The 15,076-nt window shown below is 43.2% G+C and overlaps 1 protein-coding gene across 1 annotated transcript in view; it reads right to left on the bottom strand.

The window, feature by feature from the left end:
- The window catches only part of ube2j1 (ubiquitin-conjugating enzyme E2, J1), a 58,045-nt gene that overhangs the window by 11,327 nt on the left and 31,642 nt on the right, over window positions 1-15,076 (bottom strand). Inside the window, exons 4-7 of the mRNA XM_068026592.1 lie at window positions 13,097-13,181; window positions 12,631-12,736; window positions 3,693-3,822; window positions 2,948-3,082 (exon numbers count right to left, since the gene is read on the bottom strand). Coding sequence (XP_067882693.1) covers window positions 2,948-3,082; window positions 3,693-3,822; window positions 12,631-12,736; window positions 13,097-13,181 — 456 coding nt within the window. The remainder of the gene's footprint in view (window positions 1-2,947; window positions 3,083-3,692; window positions 3,823-12,630; window positions 12,737-13,096; window positions 13,182-15,076) is intronic.

The following is a 15,076-nucleotide window of genomic DNA, read 5'->3' as shown; positions in this document are numbered from 1 at the left end:
GACAAAAGAGCTGAACTCCAGAAGTGATGAGAGAGAGTGGCTGTCCTTGATATCAAGGCAGCATTTGACAGTGTGGGATCAAGGCGCCCTAGCAAAACTGGAGTCAATGGTGTTAGTGTATGTGTTGTTAGGAGTGGAGAAGTAAGCTCTGTGGCAAGCAATAAACAGGCTCCATCAAAGCATCTAGTCTCAGTGTCTTCTTCACTTACAAGCTTGGAAGTTTCTCTAACAAATGGGAATCGGGAAAATACTCTCCACTGGTTGGATTCATACCTAGCACAAAGGAAGATGGTTGTGGTTGTTGGAGGTCAATCATCTCAGTCCCAGGACATCATTGCAGGAGCTCCTCAGAGCCGTGTCCTAGGCCCTGCCATCTTCAGCTGCTTCATCAATAACCTTCTCTCCATTCCAAGGTCAGTCGTGGGAATGTTCAGCACCATTGGCGATTGGTACTGACCCAATCCATGTTCATATGCAGCAAGACCTGGACAACATTCAGGCTTGGGCTGATAAGTGGCAAGTAACATTCACACCACACAAGTGCCTGGCAATGACCATCTCCAACAAGAGAATCCAACTATCGCCCCTTGACATTCAATGGCAATACCATTGCCGAATCCCCCAATATCCTAGGGGTTACCACTGACCAGAAACTGAACTGGACCAGCCATACAAGTACTGCAGCTAGAAGAGCAGATCACAGGCTGGGAATTTTACGGCGAGTAACTCATCTCTTGGCTCCCCAAAGCCTGTCCACCACCTACAAGGCACAAGTCAGGAGTGTGATGGAATACTTCCCACTTGTCTGGATGAGTACAGCTCCAACACCACTCAAGAAGTTCGACACCATCCAGAACAAAGAAGCCAGCTTGATTGGCACGCTGTCTACCACCTTCAACATTCACTCCCTCCACCACCGATACACAGTGGCAGCAATGTGTACCATATACAAGATGCACTGCAGCAAGGCTCCTTAGACAACACCTTCCAAACCCACGACCTCTACCAACTAGAAGCACAAGGGCAGCAAATGCATGGCAACACCAGCACCTGCAAGTTCCCCTCCAAGCCACACACCATCCTGACTTGGAACTATATGGCCGTTCCTTCACTGTCGCTGGGTTAAAATCCTGGAACTCCCTTCCTAACAGCACTATGGGTGTACCTACACCACCGCTTGCTCAAGTGGACTTGGCTCACCACCACCTTCTCAAGGGCAATTAGGGATGGACAATAAATGTTGGCCTAGCCAGCGACGCTCACATTCCGTGAAAGAATAAAAAAGGGAGGGAGAAGATCTCCAAAAGAGACGAGATCAGTAATAGTCTGGAAAATGACAACCTGACATTCAGTACTGGGTCCAGGGTTCAAAGGGTGAAGTGAGCCACATAGTTGCCATTCAGCCATAGTCAAATATAGATCCTTGAACTAAAGAACAACACCCTCTATCAGCAGTTTTTATGATGCCAGGGTTGGATCAGAGAATGGAAACCACCAGTTCAGAGAAGGTGAATAGAGTCAATAAAAGGGATGGATGGCCATTCTCAATGAACAGAAAAGACAAGACCAGAGCAAATCGTCCAGCTAGTCATGAATAGAGTACAGGACAAGAAAGCAAACCTGACAGTCATTAAATCAGACATCAACACAAAAAGGGATGGTAACATGGTGGTAATGTTACTGGACTAGTAATCCAGAGGCCTGGACTCTATCTCTTGAGACAAGTTCAATTCCCATTACAGCAGCTGGGATACTTTAAATTCAATTGATTAATAAATCTGGAATAAAATGCTAGTGTCATTATTAATGATCACAAAGCTACTGGATTATTGTAAAAACACAGCAGGTTCACTCATGGCCTTCTGGGAGGAAATCTGCCATCCTTACCCAGTCTAGCCTACAAGCGATTCTAGATCCACAGCAATGTGGCTGACTCTTAACTGGCCTCTGAAATGGTGCAAGCCACTCAGTTGCATCAAACTGCAGCAGTTCAAGGCAGTGGCTCATCACCATCTTCTCAAGGGCAATAAATACTGGCCTTGCCAGCAATGCCCATACCCCAAGAACAAATTAAAAAAGGTAATTATTGTGCCCTCTCTGGTAGATGTAAATTTACAGAAGCACAGAATTTAATTTAAACTTTACCCACTCTTAAAAATACACAGAAATAAATTTTATCTACAATGAACAGTCACATATTAACAATGCTGTTTAGAGAACTGTTTCTTAGCCAATTCAACACTTGATCCGAATTGACATTGTCTGAATCAGCTTCATTGGATAAACTGCACAGAAAAACTAAGTTAAGCCAGACAAAACAAAAATTTACATCTATTATATAGATGGCAAACCAAACATTTCTGAAATTGCTTCCATGACCAGAAATAATAAAACAACCAACAAAAAACATTTCAACCATGATCAATTCAAAGCATAGAGACACAACCCAGTAGTGCATGCAAATGTACAAAAAGTTGGAGTGTAGGAGTCAGGACACTTATTTTGGTGCCTCTGTACTATGAAGCCATACTCAAGTATAAAAAGTGTCATTCCAAAGACTGGACTAAGTGTTCCACCCCGAGGCAATGACATGTCCCCCACCTTGAACGGTGAAAAATCTAGCTAAGTAAATGGCAACCAAAAGATGAAAAAAAAAGCAACTGTTGAGATAGTATTTGTTACAATTTTAACATTGTATGCTTTTGTACGATGAAACCCAATGTGTTACTACACTGATATTTTCTGATATATCCAAGTGCTAAAAGCAAGATTAGCATTAGGTCAACACGAATATTTTTTTTTCCCACTCTTGTCCTCAGTTCACCAGCTAAACAGAGACAGTGAATTGTTATTCTCCATGAAAATAGATCTGTTCAACGAAAACTCAATGCGCAGGTAAGGCTGAAGATAGGCGATAAATTGGTAGGCGATAAATTGGTTTACACACCTCTGTTATATCTTCTGTTTCTGGATTGTTGTGAGTGAATGGAAGCTGATGGGAAACTTGAACTTCTTGGGTCGCGCTTTTTATAGGTGTCGGTGCTGGAGAGGGTTCAGCAACAGTAGCAGAACTTGTCTCTGCCTATTGAAAAACAAATGATGCAGTTACAAACTTGAAACAGTTATCACGGCTTGATGATTAGTAATTGACTTCTCCGATTCAAAAGTTGCAGTTTCAACTGCATTCAGGACGTAAGCGAGGCCGACATTGCAACACAATAATTAGGAAATGTTGTGCCATCTTTTGGATGAGACACTAAACTGAGACCCTGTCTGCCCATTGAGCTTAAAAAGCAGGGCACCCTGGCCAACATTCCTCCCTCAACACTAAATATAAATTGAATGGCCATTAGATCATTTACTGTTTGTGAGATCTTGCTGCATTCAAATTGCTGCCATGTTTACCAACATAACAGTAATTATACTCCAAAAGTTACTAATTTAATGTGAAGAATTTGGGATGCATTAAGAAACGAAATCAATGCAAGTTAGTTCTTTCCTTCTTATAATTTCCTCCCCCACTGCAGATGAACTATTGTAGAACCTTTCAAAGAAAGGTAAGGCTTACAATGTTATTGAGCTTTCAAAATATGCAAGCTATAGACCAAAGGGGTGGATGAAGTAACATGGATGAACTCAACAATGCATGAATATATACAAATATTTAGCATAATTTATAAAAGCCAACATGCCTTAAAACTGATTTGTTTTGCTAATTCTTTGGCCTCCACATCAGCCAGACTTGGAATGCTACTTGCTGTGCATGGAAGCAGAGCTGTCCTCATGTGAGAACCACAACTTTCACAGTTAAAATCTTGTGACCTAAAAACATTTTAGAAAAATATACTGTTAAAAGGCAATATACACAAAATTTAGTAAAATTCATGGCCCTTTACAACCTGTTCACTACAATAGCAGAGATAATCCATCTAAATTGTGTTGTGCCATATTCTCACAAACACAGTCACTTTCAGTAATATCTTTTAGACTGTAAATTTCAAAACAAACTGATGAGATGAAAACCTATAGTTATGAAAAAAAGACGGGTTTATTTCCACTGAAGGAGGGAGATTATTAAACTTACGAAGAGCTTTCACAAGGTGAATAGGGAAAAATACACTGTCCTCTTGTTGGAAAATCAGTCATAAGGGATTATTAATTTCAGACAATGAATACAGGGGTTAGGAAAATTTTTTTTACATGCTCTAATAACAATGTGTAATTTTTGCCAGATTAGTACAAAGAACAAAGAACAGTACAGCACAACAACAGGCCATTCGGCCCTCCAAGCCTGCACCATTCTTGACGCCTGCCTAAACTAAAACCTTCTGCACTTCCGGGGACGATATCCCTCTATTCCCATCCTATTCATGTATTTGTCAAGATGCCTCTTAAACGTCTCTATGGTACCTGCTTCCGCCGCCTCCCCCGGCAACAAGTTCCAAGGCACTCACCACCCTCTGTGGAAAGAACTTGCCTCGCACATCCCCTCTAAACTTGGCCCCTCTCACCTTAAACCTATGTGCCCTAGTAACTGACTCTTCCACCCTGGGGAAAAAGTTTGACTATCCACTCTGTCCATGCCGCTTATAACTTTGTAAACCTCAATCATGTCACCCCTCCACCTCCGTCGTTCCAGTGAAAACAATCAGAGTTTATCCAACCTCTCCACATAGCTAATGCCCTCCAGACCAGACAACATCCTGGTAAACCTCTTCTGTACCCTCTCCAAAGCCTCCACGTCCTTCTGGTGTGCAATTCTGGTCGCCACACTACAATATTCTAAGTGTGGCCTAACTAAGGTTCTGTACAGCTGCAGCATGACTTGCCAATTTTTATACTCTATGCCCCGACTGATGAAGGCAAGCATGCCGTATGCCTTCTTGACTACCTTATCCACCTGCGTTGCCACTTTCAGTGACCTGTGCACCTGTACGCCCAGATCTCTCTGCCTGTCAATACTCCTAAGGGTTCTGCCATTTACTGTATACTTCCCACCTGCATTAGACCTTCCAAAATGCATTACCTCACATTTGTCCAGATTAAACTCCATCTGCCATTTCTCCGCCCAAGTCTCCAACCGATCTATATCCTGCTGCATCCTCTGACAATCCTCATCACTGCCCGCAACTCCACCAACCTTTGTGTCGTCCGCAAACTTACTAATCAGACCAGCTACATTTTCCTCCAAATCATTTATATATATATACTACAAACAGCAAAGGTCCCAGCACTGATCCCTGTGGGACACCACTATTCACATCCCTCCATTCAGAAAAGCACCCTTCCACTGCTACCCTCTGTCTCTATGACCGAGCCAGTTCTGTGTCCATCTTGCCAGCTCACTTCTGATCCCGTGTGACTTCACCTTTTGTACCAGTCAGCCATGAGGGACCTTGTCAAAGGCTTTACTGAAGTCCATATAGATAACATCCACTGCCCTTCCTTCAATCATCTTCGTCAGTTCCTCAAAAAACTCAATCAAGTTAGTGAGACACGACCTCCCCTTCACAAAACCATGCCGCCTCTCGCTAATAAGTCCATTTGTTTCCAAATGTGCAAATCCTGTCCCGAAGAAGCCTCTATAATAATTTCCCTACCACTGACGTAAGGCTCACCGGCCTATAATTTCCTGGACTATCCTTGCTACCCTTCTTAAACAAAGGAACAACATTGGCTATTCTCCAGTCCTCTGGGACCTCACTTGTAGCCAATGAGGATGCAAAGATTTCTGTCAAGGCCCCAGCAATTTCTTCCCTTGCCTCCCTCAGTATTCTGGGGTAGATACCATCAGGCCCTGGGGACCTATGTATCTTAATGTTTTGCAAGACACCCAACACCTCCTCCTTTTTGATAATGAGATGACTGAGACTATCTACACTCCCTTCCCTAGGCTCATCATCCACCAAGTCCTTCTCCTTGGTGAATACTGATGCAAAGTACTCATTTAGTACCTCTCCCATTTCCTCTGTCTCCACACATAGATTCCCTTCTCTGTCCTTGAGTGGGCCAACCCTTCCCTGGTTACCCTCTTGCTCTTTATATACGTATAAAAAGCCTTGGGATTATCCTTAATCCTGTTTGCCAATGGCTTCTCATAACCCCTTTTAGCCCTCCTAATTCCTTGCTAAAGTTCCTTCCTACTGTCTTTATATTCCTCAAGGGATTCGTCTGTTCCTGGCCTTCCAGCCACGAATGCTTCCTTTTTCTTTTTGACGAGGCTCACAATATCCCGCGTTATCCAAGGTTCCCGAAACTTGCCAAACTTATCCTTCTTCCTCACATGAACATGCTGGTCCTGGATTCTAATCAACTGACATTTGAAAGACTCCCACATGTCAGATGTTGATTTACCCTCAAATAGCCGCCCCCAATCTAAATTCTTCAGTTCCTACCTAATGTTGTTATAATTAGCCTTCCCCCAATTTAGCACCTTCACCCGAGGACTACTCTTATCCTTATCCACAAGTACCTTAAAATTTAAGGAATTATGGTCACTGTTCCGGAAATGCTCCCCTACTGAAACTTCGACCACCTGGCCGGGCTCATTCCCCAATACCAGGTCCAGTACGGCCCCATCCCTAGTTGGACTATCTACGTATTGTTTCAAGAAGCCCTCCTGGATGCTCCTTACAAATTGCCCCATCGAAGCCCCTAGGACTAAGGGAGTCCCAGTCAATATAGGGGAAGTTAAAATCACCCACCACTACAACCCTGTTACCTTTACATCTTTCCAAAATCTGTCTACATATCTGCTCCTCTACCTCCCGCTGGCTGTTGGGAGGCCTGTAGTAAACCCCCAACATCGTGACTGCACCTTTCCTATTCCTGAGCTCCACCCATATTGCCTCGCTGCATGACCCCTCCGAGGTGTCCTCCCGGAGTACAGGTGTGATATTCTCCTTAACCAGTAATGCAACTCCCCCACCCCTTTTACATCCCCCTCTATCCCGCCTGAGGCTTCTAAATCCTGGAATATTTAGCTGCCAATCCTGTCCTTCCCTCAACCAAGTCTCTGTAATAGCAACATCATAGTTCCAAGTACTAATCCAAGCTCGAAGTTCATCTGCCTTACCTGTTATACTTCTCGCATTGAAACAAATGCACTTCAGACCACCAGTCCCGCTGTGCTCCACAACATCTCCCTGCCTGCTCTTCCTCGTAGTCTTACTGGCCTTATTTACTAGCTCCCCCTCATTTATTTCACTTGCTGTCCTACTGCTCTGGTTCCCACCCCCGACACACTAGTTTAAACCCTCCCGAGTGACGCTAGCAAACCTCGCAGCCAGGATATTTGTGCCCCTCCAGTTTAGATGCAACCCATCCTTCTTGTACAGGTCCCATCTGTCCCTGAAGAGATCCCAATGGTCCAGATATCTGAAACCTTCCCTTCTACACCAGCTGTTTAGCTGCACTATCTTCCTATTTCTAGCCTCACTGGCACGTGGCACAGGGAGTAATCTCAAGACTACAACCCTAGAGGTCCTGTCTTTTAACTTTCTACCTCACCCGCTAAACTCCCCCTGCAAAACCTCGTCACTCTTCCTGCCTATGTCGTTGGTACCAATGTGTACCACAACCTCTGGCTGTTCACCCTCCCCCTTCAGAATGCCCCCTGTCCGTTCAGAGACATCCTTGACCCTGGCACCAGTACTGCACCTTTATGGAATGAAAGAACATTTGAAGCAGATAAACATATCCCCCCTAGTAATAGATGAACAGATGAAAATGAAAATACAAATTCTTGCACTGGGTAATTAGAAGGAAAATAAAGAATTTATAGAACACACCTCATGTCGGCATAGTGGCGCAGTGGTTAGCACTGCAGCCTCACAGCTCCAGCGACCCAGGTTCGGTTCTGGGTACTGCCTGTGCGGAATTTGCAAGTTCTCCCTGTGACTGTGTGGGTTTCCGTCGGGTGCTCTGGTTTCCTCCCACAGCCAAAGACTTGCAGGTTGATAGGTTAATTGGCCATTATAAATTGCCCCTAGTATAGGTAGGTGGTAGGGAAATACAGGGACAGGTGGGGATGTGGTAGGAATATGGAATTAGTGTAGGATTAGTATAAATGGGTGGTTGATGGTCGGCACAGACTCGGTGGGCCAAAGGGCCTGTTTCAGTGCTGTATCTCTAAACATAAACAAGATGTTATGATTCCACCCGGAGAGAGCAGGTATGGACTCGATGGGCCGAATGTCCTCCTGCACTGTAATCATTCCATGATTCTATATTGCTGCTGTGTTAACAGGACTTTCAGAAATGCTTTATTTTTGAAAGAATGGTGACGAAGTCTATGCCTTGATTCAGCAGCCTGGTGCTAACTTTGAGGGCTGAACAGAAAGAGGGCGGATCTACTGCCTAGACCAGCTGGACAGTGGCTGCAGGAGGAGAGTGTTGACAGCTCACAATGAGTACCCTTGCTACAAGTATTATATTTGCCAGCCAAGTCTCATAGGCTCAGTCTGTTGCATACAAGGTTTGCGCCATGTCCAATCAGATTGGAAATGATTTTTCTTTTAAATCATTCACTCATGGGATGTGGGCGTCGCAGGTTAGGCCAGTATTTATTGCCCATCCCTAATTGCCTACGAGAAGGTAGTGGTGAGCTGCCTTCTTGAACCGCTGCAATCCATGTGGGGTAGGTACACCCACAGTGCTGTTAGGAAGGGAATTCCAGGATTTTGACCCAGTGAAAGTAAAGGAACTGCAATATATTTGCAAGTCAGGATGGTGTGTGGCTTGGAGGGGAACTTGTAGGTAGTGGTGTTCCCACGCATCTGCTGCCCTTGCCCTTCTAGGTGGAAGAGGCCGACAGTTTGGAAGGTGCTGCCCGAGTAGCCTTGGTGCGGTGCTGCAGTGCATCTTGTATATGGTACACACTGCTGCCACTGTGCGTCAGTGGTGGAGGTAGTGAATGTTTGTGGACGGGTTGCCAATCAAGCGGGCTGCTTTATCCTGGATGGTGTTGAGCTTCTTGTGTTGTTGGAGCTGCACCCATCCAGGCAAGTGGAGCGTAATCCATCACACTCCTGACTTGCACCTTGTTGATGAACAGGCTTTGGGGAGTCAGGTGATGAGTTATTCGCTGCAGGGTTCCTAGCCGCTGACCTGTTCTTGTAGCCACGGTATTTATATGACTACTCCAGTTCAGTTTCTGGTCAACGGTAACCCCCAGGATGTTGATATGGAGGATTCAATGATCGTAATGCCATTGAATGTCATGGGGAGATGGCTAGATTCTCTTGTTGGATAGGTTCATTGCCTGGCACTTGTGTGGCATATATGTTACTTGCCACTTACCAGCCCAAGCCTGGATGTTGTCCAGGTCTTGCTGCATCTGCACATAGGTTGCCTCAGTATGAGGAGTTGCGAATGGTGCTGAACATTGTGCAACCATCAGCGAACATCTCCACTTCTGACCTTATGATTGAAGGTCATTGATGAAGCAGCTGAAGATAGTTGGGCCCAGGACACTACCCTGAGGAACTCCTGCAGTGACGCCCTGGAGTGGAGATGATTGACCTCCAACAACCACAGCTATCTTCCTTTGCGCTAGGTACAATTCCAACCAGTGGAGAGTTTTCCCTGATTCCCACTGACTTCAGTTTTGCTAAGGCTCTTTGATGCCATACTCTGTCAAATGCTACCTTGATGTCAAGGGCAGACACTCTCACCTCTTGAATTCAGCTCTTTTGTCCATGTTTGAACCAAGGCTGTAATGAGGTCAGCAGCTTAGTGGCCCTGGAGGAACCCAAACTGAGCGTCTGTGAGCAGGTTATTGCTAAGCAAGTGCTGCTTGATGGCACTGTTGATGACACCTTCCTTCACTTTACTGATGATTGAGAGTAGGCTGATGGGGCGGTAATTGGCTGGGTTGGATCTGTCCTGCTTTTGTGTACAGGATTTTCCATATTGCCGGGCAAATGCCAGTGTTGTAACTGTACTGGAATAGCTTGGCTAAGGGCACAGCAAGTTCTGGAGCACAGTTCTCCAGTACTATTGGCGGAGTGCTGTCAGGGTCCATAGCCTTTGCAGCATCCAGTGCTTTCAGTCGTTTCTTCATATCACGCGGAGTGAAGCGAATTGACTGAAGACTGGCATCTGTGATGCTGGGGACCTTAGGTGTAGGCAGAGATGGATCATCCACTTGGCACTTCTGGCTGATGATTGTTGCAAATGCTTCAGCCTTAACTTTTGCACTGATGTGCTGGCTCCCCCATCATTGAGGATGGAGATATTTGTGCAGCCACCTCCTCCAGTTAGTTGTTTAATTGTCCACCACCATTCACCACTGGATATCGCAGGACTGCAGACCTTAGATCAGATCCATTGACTGTGGGATCGCTTAGCTCTATCGCATGCTGCTTATTCATGCATTTGAATACATTTATGTTGTGGACCCATTCAGAATTTCCACATTCAATCCAGATACAAAACAGGAGTTATAAAGCTTCAGATCAGCCTTACAAATGAAGTACTCAGCTTGCAATATTCACCTGGCAAATAACTTTTTTTGTTAATCTCCAACTTATCAGCTGGAAAACTGTGCGTGGATACTTTCTATTTGGAGCACTTAGCTGGGGTTTTGCAATTGTATTGTGAACATGGATTAAACTGAATACACATTTGAGTACCATTTACAGAGATTTAGTTTGCAATAGATTTGAATTAGAATTGTACACCAAGAAATCACAAATTCAAACCCACATTGAGTTTTTGCAATCTTCATACACAATAGAAGAGCCATTCCAGATATTCTTGATGAAAGATGGAATTGAGTGAAAATCTTGAAATGTGTCAAAAAAAAAGGATTCATGGCACCATTACAGCTTTACATGCAATTATAAATCAAATCACAAACAGGAACTGCCATGAGTAAAGCGTTTTTTAAAAAAAAATGAGAAGCACCTTCATACAGGGCACCTTCCAACACCCAGAACTATCTATCAAACAGCTGAGGAGAAAAGCCCCCAAATGCATAATGTTGACAAGGACTTGTTGCTGTTGTCATCTACTGTAGCACAAAGCTTCCTCACTAAGCCCTAGCACCTCTGGTGAGTGAGGACCTCAGCCTCATCAACAAGCACCCTGCATCTGAATATATAAAACTGTATGATGTATGATCCTCAATGTATTTGACTAATTATTGTAAAACAAGTACATGAAATGTATGTGAAATCATGATCGGAGTGTAAAATTTTATATAATAATTTCAAATATCACTCATGAAAGAGCAAATTGCTACTCAATAAACTTAACCTTAGTCTTATGTTCTATCTTCGGCTACTGCAATTAGCTTTGAATTGGCCTTCAAATTTGCTTTATTTAGAACAGTGTTCCATAGAAAACAGTTGAAAAGATAAAAAAGTCCAGTGATATTTTGGGGTCCATAAATGGACAGACTAGGTTAAACAGCTCCATTTTAAACAACCACGTTCCTCAAATCAGTCCCTTAGACTTCTTAGAAGGTGGTTATCAAAACTGAAACACCTTAGTTGTTACACAATATACTGAGTGCTACTTGGTACAATTACTATTAGAAAATTATACACCCTTTGATTGTCGGTGGGCATCACAATAAGACACCCACTAGCACTTTACAACATCACACTCTAACACTATATGACCTGGCTAAATTCTAGCTGACAAAAGTTGTTCACAGAAACTAGCAATTGGATAAAATTAATTTGCATCTCTACTACCCATTTAATGTAGGAAGACATCCCAAAGCCTTTCACAGATACCATGAAAGAAAGTAAAAACAAAAATGAGAATTTTAAACTTGAGACACTGAGACTGGAAACCAATACAGTTCAGCAAAGCAAGGGGTGCTGGGTGTGCAAGACTGTAGTATATGGGCAGCAGCGTTTTGGATGAGCTGAAGTTTATGGAGGGTTGAGAATGAAAGGCCAGGAGAGCATTGGAATAGTTGAGTCTGGAGGTGGCAACGGCTTGGATGAGGGTCTCAGCAGCTGATGAGGCTGTAGTAGGCAATGCTACAGAGGAGCAAATAGTTTGTCTTTGTGACAGAGAGGATATGGAGCTGTAAATTCAGTTCATGAGACTGCATACAGTCTAGTTCAGCCAGAGAACATGGGCTTCCCAAATCATAGCAAAATTTTGAACATTAAAAATGCAACTCATATTACCAAGCAAAATATACTTGACAATGATATGCTTAATTATTAGTATGCCTAGGAGGACTTAAATTCTGCTTTTTGATAAAGTAATTGGCTGCTTATTAATTATGATTGTATCAATGATATAGATGTTCAGCAAAGTAGTATATTTTAATGCATTTATGCCCAAAACCATCCTTAATAGCTCTGGTACATAACAACTCAGTTACTTTGTTCAATATTCTAGTATAGGCTTGCTATTGATTGATTAAATTGGTTAATGAGATAATTTGATACTCTACTACAGATTACATACTGGAATCGCTAATCTAATACTTCTTGCCTATTTAGCATTGTCTATTATAGATTTTAGCAAATATATATTTTCCTCCTGCATCATTCTTTGGCAGAGAAAAGGAAACACCAACATAATACTCCCCAAATAACCAGGAACTATCCTGGTACTGGACTTTGGCTTAAATAATGTAAATAAGACAGAACAAGATCTTACTTTTTGGCTAGTGCTTTCCTTTCATCGGGAGTGTAATCCAGAGAACCGATGGCTCCTTCTCCCTTTGTTGGCATGAACCCAATAATGGCCAACAATGCAGTCCGTACTAGGAACAAATACAGTATCATGATTTAAAACAGCTTTCTGCATACTGAACAAACACAGTATATTTGTTTCCCACTTTCCCTCTAGCGTCTATACCTGCACTACACACCATAACAGCCAAGAGGTCAGACAACTGAGCGGAAAAAGACACCATTGAGAGACTGTGAAAGCACACAAATGCAGTTTGGCTTGATCTTATTTCTTGCAGTCTAGAGAGTGAGTGGAGTTGGTATCTACTCATGCCACTGTGGCAGGACTAAAATTGGAAACTCTCAGAGGAATCAGAGATTTCTAGTGACCAATGTTACAGCTGTTGAGATGATGATTTAAGTTTATGTCCTGGATTCTGGATGGTACTCACTGCTCCAGGATGGTTGCCAGGTTTCAGGATGATGCCCAGAGATGCTCAAACAAATCTTCTTCCCTACTTCAAACCTTCCATTAGGCTAGAACAGAAAAAAAAAAACCTGTTCAAGTAGTAGTACTAAATAGTAAACACACTTCTAGCAAATAGACAACTGGGTGAGAAATTCCTGCTTGCTTCCAACTGCTCTCAATATTTCCCCAAATAATCAAAAGTGAAATACCAAAATGCTTCAGATTAAAAAATGATTTTACTGAACAAATTGCTTGTTCCATGTCCGGGCAAAGCAAGTAAGTCAAACCAAGTCACTCTTATCCATCTCAATATGGGAAAGCTAATTTCCTCACTTCCTAATATCTCCCCACATCACATATCTTCATCAGATATTAGGATGGACTGAACACCTGCTCCTAGGCCTTAGCCAACCTTACTGCACAAAGATTAGGAGGTATGCAGGAGTGCTCTAAATAACTTGACTTTCCTTTCCTCTTAAAGCAAGAGGGGTGGAGAGAGAAAGAGCAAAATGTGTCGAGGGTTCAAAAACTATAGTCTTCCTTCAGCATTTCCCTATCAAGGCACAATTGAAATGAAGAATGAACCAAAATTGTTGGATTGTGAAATGGAACAAGAGTTTCAGTACACTGGTATATTTGGTACTTATCAGATCAAAAAACAGATTTGAAATGAAAGCTTGGAAACACTCAAAGCTGTTCTTAGCAATTACAATTATGCAACACAACAGTGCATAATGGTACTCTTGTTTAGCCATTAAAGAGATTGGTAGGGACAATTAAATTCTCCCATGGAATAGGAAGTGCTCTTTGGAGAAGGAGAAAAATTTGTTACACAGGAAAAAAATCATTTTACTTCCTTAACATCCCTCATTTTGAACAGGAAAAAAAATCTCAACTTTTTGGGGGGAGGACATGGGCAGATAACATAACTTTTTTTTTTAAATGTCACTTAGCATAGTTGTCAGCTTGGTTTAGTTAGCTTAACTCTCAGCATCCAAGTCAGAGGTCATGGAATCAAGCCCCACATAAAAACTTGCTTACATTATCTAGGTTAACACTTCAGTGCAGTACTGACATTGTTGGAGTTGTCTTTTAGATGAGGCATTAAATGGAGGTTCAACCTGCCTGTTTAGGTGCACATAAAGATACCATGGCACTATTTGAAGAGAAACCAGAAGTTTGCAAAATGCCCTGGCCAACATTAATTAATTCCTCAAACAACAGCAACAACAAACAAAAAAAAACTACTGGGCATATATCACTCCTGTCCTTTGTGGGACGTTGCTGTAAGTAACTGGCTGCCATGTGATTATAGAACTTGCTTCAAAAACAATTTAATGGCTGTGCATGTTGGTACATTCCAAGACTTCCAAATTTCTTTCTTTCTTCTTTTGGGCCTCCTTATCTCGAGAGACAATGGATACGCGCCTGGAGGTGGTCAGTGGTTTGTGAAGCAGCGCCTGGAGTGGCTATAAAGGCCAATTCTGGAGTGACAGGCTCTTCCACAGGTGCTGCAGAGAAATTTGTTTGTTGGGGCTGTTGCACAGTTGGCTCTCCCCTTGCGCCTCTGTCTTTTTTCCTGCCAACTACTAAGTCTCTTCGACTCGCCACAATTTAGCCCTGTCTTTATGGCTGCCCGCCAGCTCTGGCGAATGCTGGCAACTGACTCCCACGACTTGTGATCAATGTCACACGATTTCATGTCGCGTTTGCAGACGTCTTTATAACGGAGACATGGACGGCCGGTGGGTCTGATACCAGTGGCGAGCTCGCTGTACAATGTGTCTTTGGGGATCCTGCCATCTTCCATGCGGCTCACATGGCCAAGCCATCTCAAGCGCCGCTGACTCAGTAGTGTGTATAAGCTGGGGATGTTGGCCGCTTCAAGGACTTCTGTGTTGGAGATATAGTCCTGCCACCTGATGCCAAGTATTCTCCGAAGGCAGCGAAGATGGAATGAATT

Source organism: Heterodontus francisci, chromosome 3 (assembly GCF_036365525.1).
Source record: "Heterodontus francisci isolate sHetFra1 chromosome 3, sHetFra1.hap1, whole genome shotgun sequence".
Classification (NCBI taxonomy): Eukaryota; Metazoa; Chordata; class Chondrichthyes; order Heterodontiformes; family Heterodontidae; genus Heterodontus; species Heterodontus francisci.
This window is presented reverse-complemented; position numbering and strand designations above follow the sequence as displayed.